The sequence below is a fragment of the Schistocerca serialis genome, chromosome 6 (assembly GCF_023864345.2).
Source record: "Schistocerca serialis cubense isolate TAMUIC-IGC-003099 chromosome 6, iqSchSeri2.2, whole genome shotgun sequence".
NCBI lineage: Eukaryota > Metazoa > Arthropoda > Insecta > Orthoptera > Acrididae > Schistocerca > Schistocerca serialis.
This window is the reverse complement of record NC_064643.1, coordinates 361,003,776-361,029,386: the sequence shown is the minus strand read 5'-3', so window position 1 is coordinate 361,029,386 and position 25,611 is coordinate 361,003,776. Positions and strand designations below refer to the sequence as shown.

The 25,611-nt window shown below is 39.3% G+C and overlaps 1 protein-coding gene across 1 annotated transcript in view; it reads left to right on the top strand.

Moving 5' to 3' along the window:
- Nucleotides 1-716: 716 nt before the first annotated feature.
- The window catches only part of LOC126484871 (beta-1,3-galactosyltransferase 1-like), a 72,457-nt gene continuing 47,562 nt past the window's right edge, over nucleotides 717-25,611 (top strand). The window contains exons 1-3 of the mRNA XM_050108466.1: nucleotides 717-1,019; nucleotides 1,139-1,243; nucleotides 8,348-8,632. Of these exons, the coding sequence (XP_049964423.1) occupies nucleotides 717-1,019; nucleotides 1,139-1,243; nucleotides 8,348-8,632 (693 nt within the window). The remainder of the gene's footprint in view (nucleotides 1,020-1,138; nucleotides 1,244-8,347; nucleotides 8,633-25,611) is intronic.

The following is a 25,611-nucleotide window of genomic DNA, read 5'->3' as shown; positions in this document are numbered from 1 at the left end:
GAGTGAAATGCAGTTGGCATCCCAGCACATGCTTGTGTTTATTGTGTAACTGCCAGAAGTTTCATTTTTGTGTGTGCTGTATTGAGTAGAACATTGTGTCACACAGTTTGCAATTTTCATGATGGCAGAGTTAGAGAAGCAATGCGTCTGCATTAAATTTTGCATCAAACTCAAGAAAACCTTTATAGAGATACAGCAAATGACCCCAGAAACCTATGGTGATGAGTAATTAAGCTGTACTCAGTGTTAAAAATGGTTCACATGGTTTAAAAATGGCCAGACGGAAGTTAAAGGTGACCCTCATTCAAGATGCCCTTCCACATCTACCAACAATGCTCCTGTCAGGAACATCAACAAAACTGTGCTTGCCAGTCAAAGACTGACAGTCTGAGAGACTGCATAAGAATGTTACATTTCAGTTTAATCATGTCATGAAATCCTAATGCAGCATCTTGGAATGCATCATGTTGCCGCCAAGTTTGTCCCATGGTTCATGAGTCAGGACCACAAAGACCTTCACCCCACAATCTCTGAAGAGATTTTGGAACACTAGGAGAACACTATAATCTGAATATGAATTGTAGTAGGAAATGCTATAATTAAGATGGAGTCAAAAAATGCATGAGGATAACACAGAAACTGGACACATAGAAGGTGACATAGAATATGGAAATGGTCAAGAGGAGAACACAGAAGATTTATGTGGGGGCTAACACATGACACAAGCAGTAGTTTGTGCAGGCACATATAATGTTACAAATCCATTAAGTGAACACAGTCCATTTTGTGTTGAAATTCAAGATGAACTGGAAGATTATGAAAATGAAATTATTGAACTGAATCAGAATGCAGACGTCAAACAGCAATTCTTCAATTCTGAAATGAAACAAATATTTAAAAGTAACACGAGTACTAATATGGACATGATGCAAAGAAATATGATTATCCTGCAAAGTGATCTTAGCAGTAACATAGAAGCAAACAGTATTATGATAGAAGGCAAAATTATGGAAAAGAAAGTTAGAATTAGGAAAATAGGGACTTATCTCACAAGTAAAACAAAAGCAAATTTGCCTATTTTGAACAAACAGAGTGAGAGAATACAGAGCTCAATACATCTATTATGGGTTTTCTTAAGGAAGAACTGACTGAAACTCAATGTCAAGTTGTAGACATCTGCAGGAGGTTTGATTCAGAAGTACAGCAAGTAAAAAAGAGCATTGAACCAGGTGTGGACAGTAAGGTACTACTAAGGTACAAGAATCCATTTCAGTTGTTGTTGTTGTTGTTGTTGTTGTTGTGGTGGTGGTGGTCTTCAGTCCTAAGACTGGTTTGATGCAGCTCTCCATGCCATACAGTAAAGCTGCAAGCCCTCGGGAAAAATTACGGCTGTAGTTTCCCCTTGCTTTGAGCCGTTCACAATACCAGCACAGCAAGGCCGTTTTAGTTAGTGTTACAAGGCCAGATCAGTCAATCATCCAGACTGTTGCCCTGGTTTTTTCAGTATTAAAAAACTGAAATCTTTTGTATCCCGTCTGGGAGGTAGCACGTGGGTGGGTAGGAACAGGAAAAGGTAAATTACGTTAGTACTGCCAATACAGTTAAAACACCTTTACTAGTGGATAAAAATATGCAGACATATAACATAACTTGCAAGGTGGTGCAAAGTTGATGCGAAGTGTCCTGGCTGTCTGCACCTGATTAAATGGGCTGAAGCAGTCACGGAGCTCGTAGACCTTGACAGCACCGGCTAGAGGGCGCTGTCATCTGTGTCTCTCGTAGTGCCAACTTGAGAAACTATTCTATTGATACCACATCCTTCCCCCCTGAAACAACGCGCCATCATTGAGTATGGTTCCCGGTGGCGAGGGGAAGGGACCCAGGGGTGCTGCAGCTGAGGGGGTGGACAGCGGCCGGGGCGCGCTGTCCACCCATGACTCTGAATTGCTCGCGAGGGGGCAAGGAAAATGCCCCATGGAAAACCTGCCCAGGCCGCACACCGCTACTGGGTATGTTCGTAGGAGGAGGCAGAGCAACGAACTCCATGGGCGACGGCGGCATAACGGCAGCATCAGCGTCCATCACTTCTGGCACCACGGAGGAACGCGTCGTCAGCGGCGGCGGGACGTGTCCCTCCGGAGCAGGTGACCAGACTGGCAGCGGTGATGACAGGAGGCGTGCCCACGGCAGAGGCGCTGTCAGTGGAGTCATGGGCCGTGGTGGCGGAAGCCGTGAAGCCTCCAATTCTGCCGGAAAACAACCAGCGGCAGAAAAGCAAGGACGGCACAAACAAATCTGGTTCTGGTGTCGTTTGACAGTGCTGGAGGGATCAGAAATGACAAATAAGGCACGGCCATGCTGGCGAAGAATGCGCCCCTGCTCTCAGTGCTCCCTGCCAGAGAAAATGTGATATAACACCAAATCATGTGGCGCCAAGCCAGAATGATGCGAAGCAGTGGGAGCTTGCAGCAATGGGTGCAATAACTGCAGGGCCAACCGATGGGTGCGGCCATGTAGCAATTCTGTTGGGGAACGGGTGTTGCACGGCTGAGAGCGATAGAAAGCAAGGAAAGTCCAGAGCGCACACATGCGAGAGTGCGAGGCACGCAACTTGCTCATCTGCGACTTAAACATACGCACAAAGCGTTCAGCCTCTCCATTTGACTGGGGGTGGATGGGGCTGAGTCAGATGGCGAATGCCATTGGTAGCACAGAATGCTGCAAACTCGGAAGACATGAATTGGGGCCATTGTCGGAGACAATAACCTCAGGAAGGCTCTCAATGCAAAAAATAGACATCAACGCCTGAATAGCTCTGGCAGATGTAGTAGAGGACATAGGTACAACAGAAGGAAAGTTGCTGTAAGCATCAATAACTATCAACCAGCGGGTGTCCCAGAAAGGACCTGCAAAATCAATATGAACGCGCTGCCAATGCACAGTAGTAGTCGACCATGCAAAGAAGCACTGGCGGGGAGCAGATTGATGCTCTGCGCAAGATCTACAGTTAGCAAGCAAATTCTCAATTTGTTTATCAATGCCAACCCAAGTGCAGTGATGACGCGCTAATTGCTTCGTCCGCACTATACCCCAATGACCATTGTGCAGTAAACGAGGTACAACCACACGAGACTGATTATTGTAAAGTTCGTAACAAGATAACACCGTGGTGTATAGACAAGTTGTGATGTTGCGCAAAGTGACGTCGAACAAGTGGATCAAGAATTTGCGTAGCAGATGGAGGCCATTGAGTACGAATATACTGCAAAAGAATCTGCAAAGAAGCATCGGTGACTGTTGCGGCAGCAATGCGACAAAAATCCACGGGGGAACCATCAGTTAAGTATTTATCTTGCAAATCAATAAACATGCAGGACAAAGCATCAGCATTGCCATGCTGCGCCGTAGGCCGAAACAAGATTTCGTAATTGTAGCTGGACAAAAACAAAGACCAACATTGCAACTTTTGTGTGGTACGGGCCAGAACTGGCTTTGACGGGTGGAGCAACAATGTCAAAGGTTTATGGTCGGTGACCAAATAGAACTTGTGACCGTACAAAAATCACGAAACTTAGTTACTCCATATACAATAGCTAAAGCTTTTTTCTCGATTTGAGAATAGTTTTTCTATGCAGAATTGAGCAACTTAGATGCAAAAATGATCGGGCAATCGACGGAATTAATGCGGTGTGACAGAACCACACTAGAATGCTGTGAGAAGATGCATTGACAGCAAAACAACTGGTTTGGATGGATCGAAAGGAATCAAACAGCAATCACTCAACAAAGCAGATTTGAGCTTGTTGAAAGCAGTGTCACATTCCGAAGACCAAACAAAAGGAATGTTCTTACGCCGAAGACGATGCAAAGGTGCTGCAATCTGCACTGCATGTGGTATAAACCAAATATAGTAAGTGATTTAGCCCAACACAGACTGAAGTTCTTTCAAGTTACTGGGCACTGGCAAGTCTCTAATCGCACTAAGATGTGACGGTGAGGGTTGCATACCCTGTCCATTAATCATATGTCCTAAATACTGAATCTCAGTTTGAAAAAAATTGCACTTGTTCCTGTTACACTTTAGTCCTGCCTGCAAAAGCACAGTAAACAAGGCACGCAAATTCTGCAAATGTTCGTCAGGGGTACGACCTGATACAACTATATTGTCCAGGTAATTGGCACAACCAGGGACAGTGGCACAAAACTGCTGGAAATGAGACTGAAAAATAGCAGGAGCCGAAGCACAACTGAATGGAAGGCGGCGAAACTTTAACAATCCAAAGTGTGTGTTGATCACAAAATAGCGCTGCAAATGTTCGTCGAGCAGACTCTGAAAGTATGCGTCCCACAAGTCAATTGCGAAAAAGAATTTTCCTGCACCAAGCTTATCAAAAATGTATTCAGGATGCGGTAATGGAAACGTAGCTACCACTGTCTGGGGATTTACTGTTGACTTAAAGTCAGCACAAATACGGAGATGACCGTTTGGTTTTTTCACATGCATGATAGGCGAAGCCCATTGCGAAGCAGAAACAGGTTCAATGACACCACTGTCTTGCAAATACGTAAGTTCAGCACCTACTGCATCACACAGTGCATGCGGTACCGGGCGAGCACACTGGAAAATAGGCATGGCATTGTCTTTAACTACAACATGCACTGCAAAGTCCGTGACACAATAAGGCCATCAGAAAAGAGTTCAGCAAAATCATCGCATAGTGTGGCAACACTGTCTGCGTGGTCACTAGTGTTGATGCAAAGGACATTGTCCTGAACTGCGAGGCCAAAGAGTTCAAATATGTCCATGCCAAAAATGTTCGTAGTATCACTAGAGCAGAGCACATGGAAAGACACTGTACGCATTGTGGCACCATACGTGGCTTGCAAACTACACACGCCGAGCACTGATATCTCCTGTCCAGTAAATGCAGTCAGCATGGAATGTGAATGACGAAGTGGGGGTGAACCAAGCAAGTCATATGTAGATTTGTGCAGTAAAGAAACTGACACACCAGCCTCCAGCTGCATGCGAACAGAATGTCCACAAATATGCAAAGTAACAAAAAGTTTCCTCACATCGCGCTGAATGCGAGAGGAAGTGTCTGGCAAAACTTGATTCACATGACGAGCTGTTGTTGCACGTGAAGTAGAAGGCTTTGAATAAATGGCATTAACGTCCATCAGCAGATGTGAATTATGATCATGGCAGTTGCCGTTGTGGTGACGCCCATGCGAGTCACATAAACGGGAGACAAGTTTGGAATTATTGTTTCTCTTACTGCACACACCTTGCACATGTCCTTTCTTATTACAAAAGTAACACTGTGCTTGATGGGATAGGCAACTGTCCCATGGGTGGGCATGAAAGCACTTCGATCAGGATTTCAGTTTCTTAGAGGGTGCCTGATTTGAACCATGTTTATGAGCGCGCGAGCTGCGTGGCGTGGCTGGCCGTGCTAGTGGGCGGGAGGGCACGTGTTGTGCCACACTAAAAGTACACACACCCAGGGTCACGTTGAATGCAGAAGTAGCCATGTCTAAAGTATCTTGTCTGTCTAGCAAGTCCACAACTTCCTGCAAAGATGGGTCTATAAATCAGAGGATTTGTTCGTGGATGCGGTGATCCACCACATTCTGCACAATAGCGTCTCTAATCATTATATCCGCATTTGAGTGTCCACATGAGCAATTAAAATCACAATCAGAAGTTAGTCCCTGAAGGTCTGCTAACCAAGATTTATTAGACTGAGTAGGGCCAGGCCAGATACGAAAGAATTTGTAATATGCAGGTACCACATTTACGCTGTCAAGGAAGTGAGAGTTCAAAGCATCAATCACTTTGTCATAAGTTTTAGTTGCTGGACAGTTGTGGGAAACAATTTCACGAGCACACGGTATAACACAACACCCACGTTGGCAATGAAAAAAAAAGCCGCTCTGTACCTGGTACGTTATAAGCTGTGAAGTGTGCCTCGAGCTGGCTAATGTATTCTGCCCAGCATTCAACGTCTGGACTGAAGGCACAAAATGGTGGCACCATCGGCGATGGCGTTGGTACAGGCGGTGGCATAGGAGGCGTCAAAGCAACTGCAGTTTGTAGTGTGACCAATCCACTTATGGCAGCAAGCTGCTGCGTCATTTGCTGAGCCTGAAGATGTACAAGATCGGACAGCGAAGCCTGTTCCTGTGGTAAAGCCATAGTGTACACAAATGAAAATTTTATAGCAACTGGGGGAACAGTCATAGACCCACACGGTCACACTGTGAAATCACAAAAAAAAAAAAGCTAAACCAGTACCGAGCAAAAAAAGGAAATGATAGGAGATGCAAAAAAAAAAAAAAAATTTAATCCCATCCTTGTTGGTCGACATCTTTTGTATCGCGCCTGGGAGGCGGCGCGTGGGTAGGAACAGGAAAAGGTAAATTACGTCAGTACTGCCAATAAAGTTAAAACACGTTTACTAGTGGATAAATATATGCAGACATATTACATAACTTGCAAGGTGGTGCGAAGTCGAAGCAAAGTGTACTGGCTGTCTGCACCTGATGAAATGGGCTGAAGCAGTCGCAGAGCTCGTAGACCTTGACAGCACTGGCTAGAGTGCGCTGTTGTCTGTGTCTCTCGAGGTGCCAACTTGAGAAACTATTCCGTGGCATCGTTACTATCGGTACCACAGAATCCATGAAGAAACAGATGTAGAGATCCCAGTATTGAGAATTACAATTTTGAATGTTCAAAATGATGTAGATGTCTGCTTAGGTTTTTTTGGAAAGCAGAAGTTTAAAGGAACGATTGGGAATACACCATTAGAAATTTGCTTTGAGATGGAATTATTGCAACAAGAGTTACAAAACAGACAAATTCTTTACAATTAGTTGTACATGGAACAGAGCTGTTGAGCAAGGAAGAAAGTTTGATTCATGGAAGAAACAAATTGGTTGCACAGTGAAAATCTCGTAAAGAATTGTGGCAGACTTTTACATGTTGAAATAAGTGACAAACAGAAAATATACACTGGTTGATGCTCTGGCAGGTTATGTGAAAAAGTGTTGTTTAAATTTGGACTTACCATACTGAACAGACATTTTCTAAATTTAAGGACAACTTCTTGGAATATTGGTCTGTACAAAAAAAAGATAATTTGTGGAATGGATTTGTAATCATATGAATGTCAGCAATTCACGGGAGAAACTCCATGAAAATGTGTTGTGAGAATTGATTTAGGAAGTTAGAATATCAAAGAGGAAGATTATCTGAGTCAGAAATAGTGCAGGAATTATGGAGAAAACTGCATGATGATTTTCACTCCACATGACCCACCCTCTTGTTGCTCAAAAACTCGATTCATTTCATATGCGAACATTGTATGGATGTCTTGCTGCTTGTCTCTTCAAAGTTTTGCCTTCTGTTGCCAATTTCTAGAATTATTTTCAAAGAAACACTAGCGAATGTAACAGCTGCTGTCACAAATGGCTGAGCCAATATGTGATTGTGTCGACACAATTTCATGTTTCACAGTTCACTGTAAGTCTTCTACAGATATGTCGTGTTAGTTGAGTGAGCAAAAAATTTCAGAAGCTCAATTGGTATAAACTGATTAGTACCTCACCTTGAACTTCTTTTTTTAGAAAGACATTTATAATTGCTGTCATCATGATTTTGGAAGCTATAACCTACTGAAGAACTAAAGTAAGTATGAAAAATAAATCTTGAAGCTTGGTCTTTTTTAGTATGTATTACTGTTTAAGATATATCAATTACATATTACCAGGACCACTTTAAATAATGCCATAAATGGCTCATTTTCTAGGCCCAAAATTCCTCTAAGTGACTGGTCTTCAAATTGTTAAGTGAAAAGAGGGAATTTTATTGAGTGCTAAAAGAGAATGAGCAAGTGTTCTCAGATAAACCAAGGAGGGTTATTGAATATGAACATTGCTTACATTTAATTGAAAATGAATCATTTTTCATGCCATATTGTTTGATTCCTATATGCAAGAAAGTTGAAGTACAAAAATAAATTTATAAAAATAGTTCCAGAAATAATTTTGCTGTCAAAAGCTAGGGTTACTGTAATTTATATGGCATTAAGACCAAGAATATTTTATTAAACATAATCTCTTGTTTTTTATTCTTGAAATTGTATAGTGCCCAAGGAGGGTCTGTGTAATGGAATCCTAAGAGGATTTAAAAGTTGACTGTTGGTCCCACTGAGTATCTCAAGAAATTTATGGCTTTTGATAAAGAATGCTTTTGTGGTCATGGTGTGCTGTAATGCAATTGAGATGTGGTGGATCCCATGAAAATGTTTATTTTACAGTCATTTGTGTTTTTTGTAACTGTCAGATGCAATATTATTTGACTACACTAAATATTCCAGGCTGGTCTGTAAATACAAGCAGAGATTTGCGGCTCTATGTGCTGCCAGAGAATTTGACAGCAATTATTCCTCAACCAGATATTTGTAGCAAAAAGCTGTTTCTCCTCATTGTTGTATGCTCAGCTGTTGGTAACTTTGAAGCTCGAGCAGCAATCAGGCAGACATGGGCATCTGCACCTATTGTTACTGAAAAAGCTAGTGCTATAAGAGTGGCTTTTCTACTTGGTGTATTAAAACACAATACTCTGCAGGTACGGTACCTACTCAAAACTATAGTTTATAGTTCTATAAATTGATCAGTATGGTAACCCAGTCTATTCAGCACTGGAATGATTTTGTTCTTCAAGTGGCCTAATGAATTTAGTAAAAAATTCTCCATTATGCTGTTATCTGATTGAGGACTGACAGAATGCGCATTTAGAATATTAGGTGGAATTGGTGTCTGGTATACTTTATCATGACAATTAGTTTCTGTTTTAATAATTTCCCATGCAGCTTTGCATTTATTTACTGATTTCAGTTTTTATCTATCATTTGCTTTGCACTTAGCTGCCTTGATTTCAGACCTGTAAATCTTTTTCACTCTCATGTACATTTCCTTGTCAGCATTATTGTGCTTGGACCTATCATGATAGAGTAGCATTATGATTCTTATTCTACTTAGATGTGGGGTGTAACAATTTTGCTTTGATATTTTTCTTGCAGTGTTTAGGACAACAGGCTTCAAAATTTTCAGTTAACAGTTCTAGAAATTTGTTGGTAGATTCATTTGCACCTGCAGTGGTTCTTATTTGATCGCATTTTATTAAATTCAGTTTATTTATCAACTTGTTTAGCTTTGATTCATTAATTGGTCTTATAATCTTTCTACAGTCTGTGGAAGTTTTAGTTGGCTTACAGTAAAGAGTTTGTCTGAGCCATAGTCCCTCATGATCCAAAATGCCTAGCTCAATTGTGTTGAATTCTGTTTTGTTTAGATGAAATACAAATCATGTTATCTAGACATACTTCCTGTCTTGTAGGTTTGTCATTTATGCAACTGAAGATAAGGGGTCTTAATGTATTTAGCAAGTGATCAACCTTTCTATTCATAAACCTATTGTCTATATTGATATCACCAAATATTAGTATTCTGTAATTTTTGTATTTGAGCAGCAAGAGTATCTGTTTCTTCAGAAGCTCCAAAAACATGTCTTCATTGTGTTTTGGGAGGTGGTATACTGAAGCTATTACAATTTCCTCGTTTGGCTACATTATGGCTGCAGTTTCAAATTTTGCTTCTATGCACAGTCCACTTACATCTATAACTTCATAGATTAGGTTCACACTATTTTTAACATATACAAATACACCACCATGTTTAATACTTGTTCTACAGTAGCTGGTTGCCAATTCATATCCATATGGTACACTTAATTTTAGTTCCTCATTCCTCATTCCTAAGCCAGTGTTCATTTATTGAAATCATCGTGCAGTTTTAAGTTTTCCAGCCAATACTGAAGTTCATTAAGTTTTTTCTTAGGAGACTACACATTCATATTTAAGAATATTACACTTGTACTTATCTTACTGAGGGTTTCCTGTAGCCTTTCAGCAAAAAATCATTGAGATGGGATGGAACTGCTGCTTTCTTCTTCCTCAGTAAACGACCATTTGATGAGTTTTCCAATGTTGCCTGCTCCTTCAGTTGGCATGGTGGTTAACCTCTTGTTGTGTTAGGAGGATGAGTGCTTTCTATTACTTCTGCTAGTGTTGATGTTGCATTTTCTGTTATTGATGTTGATTCTTTTCTTGTTGCCTGTGTTTCTGATGATAATGATTCTAGGGATGCTGCTGCCACTGGTGACTGTGGTTGTGCTGCTGTTGCCAATGGTGGTTGTGGTTCTGCTGTTGACCGGGATGACAATGATGTTGCTTGTTCCAGTACTGCTCTTAATGCTGCGTTTGCATCTATTTTTCTTGGTTCAGTGTGGTCAATCTCACTGTTGGAATGTGGAATGTGATGGTCCAGTTTTTCCATCTTCCTGGTTTTTTGATTCTATAAAATATTTTTCTACTTCTGGCATCATGGTTACTGCTATGTTGTTTCCCATAACTATGGTCTGCTTTTTGGTTGTAATTGCATACTTTAATTCTCTGCATAGTTTCTTTTTTCCTCTTTTGTTTGTATGCAATCCTTGCCATGTGAAATCTTGTCTTCTTAGGAATCTGTTTATGTTAAGTACTGTGACATGATTGTATTGTTCACAGGTTTTTATAGTGTACTTGTTCAGCTGATATATGACATAATTTTTCTGTACCCTTCCTTACTGGTACAGAATTGTACACAGTATCAACTTTGGGTGTAACATATTCCTGATTAACTCTTCTACAGCATTTTTGAAATTACAGGTCATCTTCCAGTTTCTGCTGTCATTTGATCCAGCACAGACTATTAGAGTGTCTTCTTTTCCTATGTGTTTGATTCTGCTATGAATGTCTCTAGTAACTTCATTAAATAACACATCTGGTTTAACAAAGGATGTTACAGAGAGTATTTCTTGTGATAATTCATTTAACAGGCTTGGATAGTTTCTGCCATTTTTGTCAGTCAACATAAGAACTTTAGTTTCTGGCATAGCTGTATTACATTGATTCCTGGTCCCATTCCCTGCTAATTGCATTTCTGTTTGTTCAGTACTTACTTTTACTGGGATGTGTGATGTAACACAATTATCAGAACATTCAGCAATGTTGCTGTTTTGTTTTTCCTTTTGTAAATTTGGTACACATTTTCAGTCATCTGAAAGAATTGATGCACTGTTTGTGGCACTCATACAGTTTAATTGTTCTTTTAGAGTCTTCAAACTATCAGTAAGATGTGCAATTAGAGCATCCATTCATAAAATTTCATCGTTCATTCATTGTTGGGAAGTTTCATACTGAGTATTTCCTTGTACCATTTTATGATCTATTTGTTTATTTTCAAGCCTTGCGCTGACCAATTTACATACTGTGCATCATGACGATAGTTGTTTACTTTTCTGTCCCATGCTTGGCAAAAAAAATTCGTATTAGAGTAAACATACCTGGAATACTGGTACTGTTGTGTCTTCATTTCCATTTCATTTGTGCGCTTTAAATATATAGTTCAGAATTGTACTACACACTTATTTGAAAGTTTTTCACTAGTACATGCACTGATTTGTATTTACACTGTGTCCACAGTTTATACAAATTTCACTAGCCTGATATCGTAACAAACTCTCTTGTAACAGCAAAAATTACATCTGTAGACTTGATTCTTTTCTCGTTTATTTTCACAAATTTGAGTGTATTCACAGTATTATTTCACTAAGCACTTGCTATCTTGGTTTGTTTCACTATGTTTAACTGTTCACTATGTTTAACTGTTTCTACTTCCTCTTTTCCTCTATTTTTGAAGATAATATGACTCACAATACACTTACGAGCACTTTTAATGTAATAAAAAGTGTTTTGTGTGCATTGTAAGTACCAATAATGTTAACAAGCTGTGTGTGTTTCTCTCACAGAAGAGCTGTTTAATTTTTATTATTACTGTCGTTATCATTACTTCGTTTTTGCTTGACCTACTAAGGACCACAGGAAACATCTTATATCTTCTTTCTTCTCTCTGTATGTCTTCTTTCTTTCCACCAGTTCTTCATTCTTTCCCTTTGCTTTTAGCTTCTGTCTCCTGTCTATATTACACCTGTCAGTTTGTATATTTTCTCCAGGAAGCCCTTGAAACTTTTTAGTTTAGCTCTGATATTCTCTCTTTCTACTATTTCTTCCTCCATTATTTCCATTTTCCTTAGGTACTTCTTAGTTTTCTGATACAAATAATTAATGTTTTTCTGTTTTTGACAAAAAAAGGTAAAAATATTTTACATTGTCATTTTTAACCAGCCTTTTCAGTGTCCATAGAATACAACTCTTCTCTTTCTCATTATGTCTAATATTCATTCTTTTTTTTCATAAATTTCTGTATTACTTCTTAATTTCCACTTTCAACTATGATATTTTGGTCTCAAGTTTTTCCTGCTTATTTTCTTTTCCATCTTTTCTCTTTCATCTAATTGTTTGTATATCATTTAAAGTAATCATTTTTTGGAAATATAATTATATCCCCCCCCCCTATGAACCATGGACCTTGCTGTTGGTGGGGAGGCTTGTGTGCCTCAATGATACAGATAGTCGTACCGCGTAGGTGCAACCACAACGGAGGGATATATGTTGAGAGGCCAGACAAACGTGTGGTTCCTGAAGAGGGGCAGCAGCCTTTTCAGTAGTTGCAGGGGCAACAGTCTGGATGATTGACTGATCTAGCCCTGTAACACTAACCAAAACGACCTTGCTGTTTTGGTACTGCGAACGGCTGAAAGCAATGGGAAACTACAGCTGTAATTTTTCCTGAGGGCATGCAGCTTTACTGTATGATTAAATGATGATGGCGTCCTTTTGGGTAAATTATTCCGGCGGTAAAATAGTCCCCCATTCGGATCTCCGGGTGGGGACTACTCAAGAGGACATCGTTATCAGCAGAAAGAAAACTGGCGTTCTACGGATTGGAGGGTGGAATGTCAGATCCCTTAATCAGGCAGGTAGGTTAGAAAATTTACAAAGGGAAATGAATAGGTTAAAGTGAGATATAGTGGGAATTAGTGAAGTTCGGTGGCTGGAGGAACAAGACTTTTGGTCAGGTGAATACAGGGTTATAAAAACAAAATCAAATAGGGGTAATGCAGGAGTAAGTTTAATAATGAATAAAAAAAATAGGAGTGTGGGTAAGCTACTACAAACAGCATAGTGAACACGTTATTGTGGGCAAGATAGACACGAAGCCCAAACCTGCTACAGTAGTACAAGTTTCTATGCCAACTAGCTCTGCAGATGATGAAGAAATTGATGAAATGTATGATGAGATAAAAGAAATCATTCAGGTAGTGAAGGGAGACAAAAATTTAATAGTCATGGGTGACTGGAATTCGAGAGTAGGAAAAGGGAAAGAAGGAAACATAGTAGGTGAATATAGATTGGGGCTCAGAAATGAAAGAGGAAGCCGCCTGGTAGAGATTTGCACAGAGCATAACTTAATCATAGATAAAACTTGATTCAAGAATCATGAAAGAAGGTTGTATACATGGAAGAATCCTGGAGATAGTAGAAGGTATCAGATAGATTATATAATGGTAAGACAGAGATTTAGGAACCAGGTTTTAAATTGTAAGACATTTCCACGGGCAGATGTGGATTCTGACCACAGAGGATCAAGTAGATAAAAAGACGAGGGCTAGTAGAAATCCTTGGGTAACAGAAGAAATATTGAATTTAATTGTAGAAAGGAGAAAATATAAAAATGCAGTAAGTGAAACAGGAAAAAAGGAATACAAACGTCTCAAAAATGAGATTGACAGGAAGTGCAAAATGGCTAAGCAGGGATGGCTAGAGGACAAATGTAAGGATGTAGAGGCCTATCTCACTAGGGGTAAGATAGATACCGCCTACAGGAAAATTAAAGAGACCTTTGGAGATAAGAGAACGACTTGTATGAATATCAAGAGCTCAGATGGAAACCCAGTTCTAAGCAAAGAAGGGAAAGCAGAAAGGTGGAAGGAGTATATAGAGGGTCTATACAAGGGCGATGTACTTGAGGACAATATTATGGAAATGGAAGAGGATGTAGATGAAGATGAAATGGGAGATATGATACTGCGTGAAGAGTTTGACAGAGCACTGAAAGACCTGAGTCGAAAGAAGGCCCCCGGAGTAGACAATATTCCATTGGAACTACTGACGGCCGTGGGAGAGCCAGTCCTGACAAAACTCTACCATCTGGTGAGCAAGATGTATGAGACAGGCGAAATTCCCTCAGACTTCAAGAAGAATATAATAATTTCAATCCCAAAGAAAGCAGGTGTTGACAGATGTGAAAACTGCAAAACTATCAGTTTAATAAGTCACAGCTGCAAAATACTAACTCGAATTCTGTACAGACAAATGGAAAAACTGGTAGAAGCCGACGTTGGGGAAGATCAGTTTGGATTCCGTAGAAATGTTGAAACACGTGAGATAATACTGTCCCTACGACTTATCTTAGAAGAAAGATTAAGGAAAGGCAAACCTACGTTTCTAGCATTTGTAGACTTAGAGAAAGCTTTTGACAATGTTGACTGGAATACTTTCTTTCAAATTCTAAAGGTGGCAGGGGTAAAATACAGGGAGCAAAAGGCTATTTACAATTTGTACAGAAACCAGATGGCAGTTATAAGAGTCGAGGGACATGAAAGGGAAGCAGTGGTTGGGAAGGGAGTGAGACAGGGTTGTAGCCTCTCCCCGTTGCTGTATATTGAGCAAGCAGTAAAGGAAACGAAAGAAAAGTTCGGAGTAGGTATTAAAATCCATGGAGAAGAAAAAAAAACCTTGAGGTTCACCGATGACATTGTAATTCTGTCAGAGACAGCAATGGACTTGGAAGAGCAGTTGAACAGAATGGACAGTGTCTTGAAAGGAGGGTATAAGATGAACATCAACAAAAGCAAAACGAGGATAATGGAATGTAGTTGAATTAAGTCGGGTGATGCTGTGGGAATTAGATTAGGAAATGAGGCACTTAAAGTAGTAAAGGAGTTTTGCTATTTGGGAAGCAAAATAACTGATGATGGTCGAAGTAGAGAAGATATAAAATGTAGACTGGCAATGGCAAGGAAAGCATTTCTGAAGAAGAGAAATTTGTTAACATTGGGTATAGATTTAAGTGTCGGGAAGTCGTTTTTGAAAGTGTTTGTATGGAGTGTAGCCATGTATGGAAGTGAAACGTGGATGATAAATAGTTTAGACAAGAAGAGAAAGAAGCTTTCGAAATGTGGTGCTACAGAAAAATGCTGAAGATTAGATGGGTAGATCACATAAATAATGAGGAGGTATTGAATAGAATTGGGGAGAAGAGGAGTTTGTGGCACAACTTGACTAGAAGAAGGGATCGGTTGGTAGGACATGTTCTGAGGCATCAAGGGATCACCAATTTAGTATTGGAGGGCAGTGTGGAGGGTAAAAATCGTAGAGGGAGACCAAGAGATGAATACACTAAGCAGATTCAGAAGGATGTAGGCTGCAATAGGTACCGGGAGATGAAGAGGCTTGCACAGGATAGAGTAGCATGGAGAGCTGCATCAAACCAGTCTCCGGACTGAAGACCACAACAACAACAACATAATTATATTGGATGGATCAAAAATCTATTCACCAAGCAGCAAGAGCAGAAAACATATATAAAAGTTAACTAAATGTGCAAGCTTTTAGAGCTAGTGGCTCCTTCTTCTGGCAGAAGTGTTGAAGGGCTAGGAAGAAGGATGAAGGAATGGGATCAGCAAGGTTTATGAAATGGGAAGAGTTATGGAAAAGTCACCCAGAGCTCCAGGTTGAAGGAGATTTGCCAGACAGGATGAGAAGGAAAGGCTGACTGATGAAGACTGCAGCAGATGAGATTTGTAAACCTGAAAGCTTAAAAAATGGAAGATAGTATAAAAAGCAAGACAGAGATTACCTGCAAACCATTATGCAAGAGATAATAAGGGCTGAAAGCTTAGTGCAATATATGTGGTAGACAGGTGGAGGTGGTGGTGATAAAAAATAGACCAGTGAGAAAATAAAAGGTGTAGAAACCTAAAAGAGAGGGAAGAAAGGTATAGCTACTGAAAAGAAAAATACTAAGACTGAAGAAGTTTACATAAATTAGGGCCAGGTGGGTGGCAAGGATCAAGATCATGTTGTAATGTCAGTTACCACTTGCAGAGTTCTGAGAAACTGGTGCCACGGGGTAGGATCCAGAGTGCACATATGCCCATTTATCATAATTGATAACTTTGTGGTAGTCATACCAATACAGAAGGCTGCCGGTTGTAGGGATGGTATAGCTAGTGGTAGGAGGGTGGATAGGGCAAGTCTTACAATGGTGGTGGTCACAGGGGTAGGAGCCATAAGGCAAGGAAATGGGTGCAGAAGGAGCACAGGCTCTCATCAGGATACTGCCGAGATTGGGAAATGATGGGGGGAGCATAAAATCAGACAGAATGGACGTCTTTTCAGGGCATGATTTTTAGGAAGTCATTGCCTTGTCCAAGTAGTTCACTAATTCCTTCAAGACCAGGACAGTATTGAGTGACAAGAGATGTACTCTTAAGCTGTTTTTTTGGAGGGATCAGTAGTACCAGTATCTGGTGGGATGGCCCAGGAATTCTGCTTTTGAACTAGCCTGATGGACTAATTATCACCAGTGAAGGCTGTGGTGAGAATGGTGGCAGCCTGCTGTAAAGAGTCTGCATGTGAACAAACAAATTTGCCTTGAATGCCAAGCCTATATGGGAGGGCATTTATCATGGAAAGGATGGAAAATGTCAGAGTGTAAGTACTGTTGTTTCTTCACAGGTTTAATGTGAGTAGAGTTGTGTAGCAGTGAGGATGAGATAAAAAACAAGGAAGGTGACATGGGATTTGGAAAAACACTATACAAAATTTAATTGGGAGGATTTGGTATAGAGATTCCAAAAATTTTAATTGGTCAGCCTTACCATAAGTCCACATGGCAGGGACAACCAAACCAAGGACTGAAAGCTTAGGGATCCCAGGAAAATCACTTCCTAACAACCTATGAAATGGTTGGCATAGGAAGGAGACATCCCTGATCCCATTGCCCTGCCTGTGATCTGTTTGTATGTCTGCATCTCAAAGGTAAATTAGTTGTTAGTAAGTACGTCATGGGTTTGGAATCAGGTGGGTGTTGGTTGAGGTATTGTTCAGTAGCAGACAGACACTATTCATGTGGAATAGTGGTGTAAGGGGAGGTGGCATCAATGATGACAAGAAAGGTGTATGGGGGGAGTGGTATGGACACAGATTTCAGATAATCTCGGAAATGGTTGGTGTCTTTAATATAGGAGGGGAGTCTTTCTAGACCAGAGCATCCTCTACAACATAACAGTTGTGACCTCAATGCCTGTAGCATTTGGACTTTTCCCACAGACACCAGTTTCTCAGAACTGCACAGTTGGTAACTGGCATTACTACATGTCTTGGGTTCTCACACCCCAATATGTATTACTTTGCATTAATTTTTTGTTTCGTTTTTAGCATTCCTTTTCCATAACTATCAATTTCTTAACTCCATTTTAATTATCTATATCATTTATTTTCTGATCTGTCAATTTTTTTCCCACCGCCACCTCCACCTGTCTACTATGTATAATGCGCTTATCTGTCTGCCCTAATTAACTTTTGCACAATGGCCTGTCGGTAACCTTTGTTATAACCCTATCTACCACTTTTAAACTCTCAGGTTTTCAAATCTTGTCCACCACTCTATAATCTCCCTCTTACTGCCTTCTTCCATCTATTGTCCACATTAAACAATGCCCAGTCCAAGTAATTAATAAGCAAAGTCTTTTATGAAGATTTGAGAGGAGTGAAGATTACAATAAACTTTCAAGTTTACTTATCTTGAGATGGTTCCAGTTCTTCTTGTTTACGGGTCTGAGTCTTGAAGCTGAAAATCGAACATCAGGTCCTCATAGTCGGTTTGAACTAAATAAATTGGAAGATTGTTGTTGCAGAATTTTTTACGTAAATATATTTTTCTCTGATTTTCTCACATTTTAGTATATCACACAGTATTTATTTTTCAAATTAATAAAGCTGAAATTACATTGTTCAGATCTATTATACAAAAATATGTCCAATCACATCAGAGGCAAACTTATGACTCCCACACTCTTTGGAAATAATAGTATTTCTAAGGGTTAACAATTTTTCGTAACAAATGAATTCCTGCTAGCTTTCGTTACATTCTTAATTTCTGTTATTATTTCATAAATGAGTCCAAAAATAAACATAGTGAACAGTACAGGATTGAGATATTAATAATAGAAATTTTAAGTATGCAAATAATTCTTAATTTCACATGTTTCTAAGAAAAATAATTTTAACTGTACATTCAGAATTAGTTCTTATAGATTATAACATCAAAACTAAAATATTTTATAAAGTAATTCCTTTTCATAAATTTTAGCTTGAAATATAATGTACTGTGAATAAAATTACATGAAAATTTTCAGAAAAGCAACTGAGATTATACTGACCTCTTTAAAATTTGAAAAATAATACTAGCATCGACAACTACTGTTGAGGAAAAGTAATGCTAGAGGAGGATGTCCCATTACAACTATCAACAACAATCAGTCATTCCTTATCAGCCTGTCCAGTTAAGTCTATACTGTGCTGGGGTTCTCGGTGACTTTGCATAACTCTTCCCATTTCCTATACCATGCCAGTGCATTTTCTTCAACCTCCTTTCAACCCTTTCAGTACCTCTGCTGGAAGTAGGTGCCACTGGCTTCAAAATCTTACAAATTTCCTTAACTTTCCCCAGTTTTTTCTCCTCTTGCTGCTTGTTGAGCATACTTTTTATCTAGACAGTTATATTATACTCATCTTGGGGTTGATGTTATTATTTATATTATACTTTCACCAAATTGTTTGGCTGTATTTAATAAAAGGTGGTCTGAAGCACAGTGGCATTCTGGTTTAGAAACAGAGCCACTTCCACTTTTCTTGCTCTTAGTAAGTTAGCTTCTTTGTACAAAGCATTAGGTTTCATTGTTTCACCTAGATATTTAAATTTATAGCATTTACATTCATCTATAATCAGTTTCCATGTATTTTGGTACCTCCTTCACATCTGTCATATACTCTGGTTTTTGAAAAGATACATAGGCCTACTTCTTAAAGCTACCTCTTGTAGGAAATTTATCTGCGTTATTGCATCTTCTATAGATTCAGCTAAGATGGCAAGATTATCTACCAAAGCCAAGCTATCATGACTCAGTTTATCCCCTTTTCTCCCAATTATGATATTTTAAATTTCTTCTTGTTCTATTCTTTTCTTCCATTCCCTGATTACTCTTTCTAGCACACAACTAAATACCAGTACAGACAGTCCATCTCCTTGTCTTACACTGTTTTTGATCTCAAATGCCTTGGAAGTTTCACCTAAAATTTTAATTTTACAGTTCATATTGATTGTGTGTCTTTTATGATTGCCACTGATTTTTTGTCAGCTCCAAACACACTTAAGATGATGAATAATGTTTCTCTATCGATCAAGTCATATGGTTTTTTTATGTCTACAAATGATTTGTAAATACTTTTGGTTCTCATTCTTTTATACCTAATTATAAGCTTCAGATTTAAAATTTGTTCCACAATGGATCATCCTGTTTTGAACCCCCCTTGGTACTCTCCTAATATTGCATTGTATTGTATTGTATTTATTGGTCCAGTAAATCTTACATGTACAGTACAGCACATCAGATATTGGACAGGTCAAAGTATATCTTATAATTAAAACACTTTAGAAACTAGAAAATTATGTTCACAAAATTTTACAACACTTCATATACTGGGCAAGTCAATGTGTAAGTTATAATTAAATCACATTAGAAACTTAACGTTTACAACTGAATACATGTATAAGACAATATTAACGATTACAATATTTGCATGATCCTCACTTAAGCTCTAAGGATTTTTGAGGAACTCTTCTACACTATGAATTGACATGTACACTTGAGAATTACATTCACAGAATTTTACTTCATATACTGTGCAAGTCAGTATACAACTTACACTTGAACCCCATTAAAAACTTGAGAATTACATCTGAATGTATTTATAGGCCAGTGTTAATGGTTACAGTATTTGCATAATCATCACTTACTCTCTCGAGGATTTTGGAGGAACTCTTCCGTGCTATAAAAGCAATGTGTCAACACATATTCTTTTAATGCTGCTTTAAAATTTTTTACACGTCTTTACTTTAATTTCTCTTGGCAATTTATTGTAGATAATTTTTCCATGGTGTAATGTTCCTTTTTGGCACAAACTGGTTTTTGTATGGACTACATGAAAGTCAGTTTTCTGTCTGGTATTATGATGATGAACATTTTCATTTTTGGGAAGGATACTAGGATTTGTTATTGTATATTTCTTTATAAACATTGCACTTTCAAATAGGAAAATACATGGAAGGGGAAGCTGATCCAGCTGGCTTTCCAGTCTTTTTTGTAACGCTTTGAAAGAATTATGTAAATTGCTGGAAGAAGGGAAATTCCTCTATAGGTTTTGGGGTTAGTTTTATCTCCTTTTCTGTGGATTGGGTGAATTAATGCTGTTTTCTAATCTTCTGGTAAAGCTCCTGTTTCCCAGACTTTTTGAAGGACTCCATATATCTTCTTGACTGTTCCACCACCTGCAGTTTTCCACATATCAGCAGTAATAGTAATAATAATTACTACTACTACTACTAGTAGTAGTAGTAGTAGTAGTAGTAGTCATATGCCAGTTACACATCACTTTAGATATATGAAAAAAATGTATACTTAATTTAAACATTTAAAGAGATATTGTTTATATAACTGTAAATGGATAGATAAAAAATCTACTCACCAAGCAGTGGCAGGGGAACACACACACAAAAGGGTACAACTTTTACAAGCTTTCAAAGCCAGTGGCTCCTTCTTCGGGCAGAAGAGTTGAAGGGGGAGGAAGAGGGATGAAGGAAAATCACTACAGAGTTTTAGAGAAAGGGGTACAGTTCATAAAAGTCACCTAGAACACTGGGTCAGGGGAGACATACTGGACGGGATGAAAAGGAAAGACTGATTGTTGGGGACTGACCCAGATAAGATTTGAAAACCTGAGAGCTTAAGGGTGGACTCTAATGTTCTAATGACTTAAAATGTGAGTGTGGATCTGGGTTGTATTGATTTATTCCCCCAAACCACCTTCCATTTCTTTACGAAGTGACTTACTTGGAACTTGCAGCTACTCTTCCTTACTGGCTAGCTGGCTGCTGGAAACCCTCTTCACTTCTTCTCCATAGAATAATGCTAGGTACTGGAATTTTTAGACTCTTTCTACTTATGAAATAAGCTGACATAACAACTTTACTTTTCGTCAATTAACGATGTATTTAACCTCCATACACAATAGCTAACACTTGGTTCAAGAATCATGAAAGAAGGTTGTATACCTGGAAGAATCCTGGAGATACTAAAAGGTATCAGATAGATTACATAATGGTAAGACAGAGATTTAGGAACCAGGTTTTAAATTGTAAGACATTTCCAGGGGAAGATGTGGATTCTGACCACAATCTAGTGGTTATGAACTGCAGATTGAAACTGAAGAAACTGCAAAAAGGCGGGAATTTAAGGAGATGGGACCTGGCTAAACTGAAAGAACCAGAGGTTGTAGAGAGTTTCAGGTGGAGCATAAGGGAACAATTGACAGGAATGGGGGAAAGAAATACAGTAGAAGAAGAATGGGTAGCTCTGAGGGATGAAGTAGTGAAGGCAGCAGAGGATCAAGTAGGTAAAAAGACAAGGGCTAATAGAAATCCTTGGGTAACAGAAGAAATATTGAATTTAATTGATGAAAGGAGAAAATATAAAAATGCAGTAAATGAAGCAGGCAAAAAGGAATACAAACGTCTCAAAAATGAGATTGACAGGAAGTGCAAAATGGCTAAGCAGGGATGGCTAGAGTACAAATGTAAGGATGTAGAGGCTTGTCTCACTAGGGGTAAGATAGATACTGCCCACAGGAAAATTAAAGAGACCTTTGGAGAGAAGAGAACCGCTTGTATGAATATCAAGAGCTCAGATGGCAACCCAGTTCTAAGCAAAGAAGGGAAGGCAGAAAGGTGGAAGGAGTATATAGAGGGTTTACACAAGGGCGATGTACTTGAGGACAATATTATGGAAATGGAAGAGGATGTAGATGAAGATGAAATGGGAGATAAGATACTGCGTGAAGAGTTTGACAGAGCACTGAAAGACCTGAGTCGAAACAAGGCCCCGGGAATAGACAACATTCCATTGGAACTACTGATGGCCTTGGGAGGGCCAGTTATGACAAAACTCTACCATCTGGTGCGCAAGATGTATGAGACAGGCAAAATACCCACAGACTTCAAGAAGAATATAATAATTCCAATCCCAAAGAAAGCAGGTGTTGACAGATATGAAAATTACCGAACTATCAATTTAATAAGTCACAGCTGCAAAATACTAACGCGAATTCTTTACAGACGAATGGAAAAACTGGTAGAAGCGGACCTCGGGGAGGATCAGTTTGGATTCCGTAGAAATGTTGGAACACGTGAGGCAATACTAACCTTACGACTTATCTTAGAAGAAAGATTAAGAAAAGGCAAACCTACGTTTCTAGCATTTGTAGACTTAGAGAAAGCTTTTGACAACGTTAACTGGAATACTCTCTTTCAAATTCTGAAGGTGGCAGGGGTAAAATACAGGGACCGAAAGGCTATTTACAATTTGTACAGAAACCAGATGGCAGTTATAAGAGTCGAGGGGCATGAAAGGGAAGCAGTGGTTGGGAAGGGAGTGAGACAAGGTTGTAGCCTCTCCCCGATGTTATTCAATCTGTATATTGAGCAAGCAGTAAAGGAAACAAAAGAAAAATTCGGAGTAGGTATTAAAATTCATGGAGAAGAAGTAAAAACTTTGAGGTTTGCCGATGACATTGTAATTCTGTCAGAGACAGCAAAGGACTTGGAAGAGCAGTTGAACGGAATGGACAGTGTCTTGAAAGGAGGATTTAAGATGAACATCAACAAAAGCAAAACGAGGATAATGGAATGTAGTCAAATTAAATCGGGTGATGCTGAGGGAATTAGATTAGGAAATGAGACACTTAAAGTAGTAAAGGAGTTTTGCTATTTGGGGAGCAAAATAACTGATGATGGTCGAAGTAGAGAAGATATAAAATGTAGACTGGCAATGGCAAGGAAATCGTTTCTGAAGAAGAGAAATTTGTTAACATCGAATATAGTTTTAAGTGTCAGGAAGTCGTTTCTGACAGTATTTGTGTGGAGTGTAGCCATGTATGGAAGTGAAACATGGGCGATAATCAGTTTGGACAAGAAGAGAATAGAAGCTTTCGAAATGTGGTGCTACAGAAGAATGCTGAAGATAAGGTGGGTAGATCACGTAACTAATGAGGAGGTATTGAACAGGATTGGGGAGAAGAGAAGTTTGTGGCACAACTTGACTAGAAGAAGGGATCGGTTGGTAGGACATGTTTTGAGGCATCAAGGGATCACAAATTTAGCATTGGAGGGCAGCGTGGAGGGTAAAAATCGGAGAGGGAGACCAAGAGATCAATACACTAAGCAGATTCAGAAGGATGTAGGTTGCAGTAGGTACAGGGAGATGAAGAAGCTTGCACAGGATAGAGTAGCATGGAGAGCTGCATCAAACCAGTCTCGGGACTGAAGACCACAACAACAACAACAACAACAACACAATAAAACTCTCACTTTCCATATATATTTAATTTCCTGTAAGTCTCTTGTACACCCAAATGTCAGAACCAAATTCAGTTACAGTTAAAAGAAAATTATCTTAGATACCATAACTTCTCTTAACGTGAATCAGAAAATAAGTCTTGCCTATAGCAAGGTTATGTCAAGAGGTTTCAAGAGTGCTTTTTCAACTGTCCTAGTTTTAGTAACAATAGTCAATGATGCAATAAGCACAGAGACCATGTGAAATTTAATTGGGAGAAGGTATTTAGAGATTCCAGGAATTTTAGCAGGTCAACCTGCTAAACCAAATCAGGGGCTGAAGGCTTATGGATCTCAGGAAAGCATCCTCCAAGCACCCTCTTACCACCACCTATTCCAGCCCTGTGACTGGCAAGACATATACTATCAAACAGGGAGCCACCTGTGGAACAAGAGATGTCATATGCCAGCTGTTATGTAAACACTGTTCGACCTTTTACATCGGCGTTACTACAACCCAGTTATCAGTCAGGATGGGCATAAGCAGAGGATGTATACAGGCAACACACAACATCCTGTTGCAGAGCATTCTGTACAACATGGAAGTCATAACCTTGGTGCCTGTTTCACAAAATGCGCCATCTGGATTCTTCACCCAGACCTCAATTTCTCAGAACTCCGCAAGTGGGAACTAGCACTACAGCATGTGTTTGGTTCTCACCACCCACCTGGCCTTAATTTATCTTAATTCCTTCTGTCTCAGCGTATCTTCACAGTAACTACTCCTTTCTTCTCTTTATTTTAGTTTTTACATCTTTTATTTTCTGGCCTGTCTATTTTTCACCATCCCCCCTCCCACCTTTGTTACATACAATGCACTTAGCTTTGCACTCTTCTTAACTCATGCATGGTGTTTTAGTAGTAATCTTTGTCTTGCATGTTTCCTGACTTCCAGCTATAAACTCTCAGGTTTTCAAATCTTGTCTAGTGCAGTCCTCGACAATCAGTCTTTCCTTCTCATTCCATCCGGTAAGTCTCACCTGACTCGGGGTTCAGGTTTACTTTTAGGAACTGTACCCCTTTCCCTAAGCCTCTGCAGTCATATTCTTTCACCCCTCTTCCTTCCCCTTCAACTCTTATGCCAGAAGAAGGAGCCACTGGCTGTGAAAGCTTGTAAAAGTTGAACCCTTTTGTGTGTGTGCTTCCATGCCACTGCTTAGTGAGTAGATTTTTGCACTATCCATTTAAATTATATTGTCAATGATTGGCTATTTTAGTTGTTATGTTTACATAATTGATCACTTTTGCTGTAATACCCAAGAAGTCTGAGAGGTTTCCAAGGTATAAATTTTTAGGGCACCCTTATGCATTACATAGGACAGTCTGTCTTGTAAAGCTGAAAGTTATCTGTACAGTGGTAGCTTTTCCTCATCTCTATAATAGGTCAGCACATCTACAATTGTTGGTCTGGATCCTGTTGAGTGTACTCTATGTATGTCCTACATGGTTAGATAAAGTTCCCATGGTTTGCTTCTGATTTGTAGACTGCTGTGGAGATGTCGTGCAGTGTTCTTATAGCATTCTTGCATCCAAACTTCATGGAAATTGACGTTATGGTCTGGTAGGTTGTTAGCTGATCTAAGTAATGGATTTAAGGAGTGGGTCCGTTGATTGAGATGACAGGTATGTGCTCATAAATTGACAGCTGTTAACTGTTGCATAATTTCTTATATTCCCTTAGAAGGATGCGATTTCGTCTCATGTTAGATGGTGGAAAGCAGCTCAAGGCTGGTACCCAGAATACTGGAGTGGACTTTATTGCACAAGTAACAGTCCACATCGTTTTCTTTAACTGCAAATCTGTCAGCT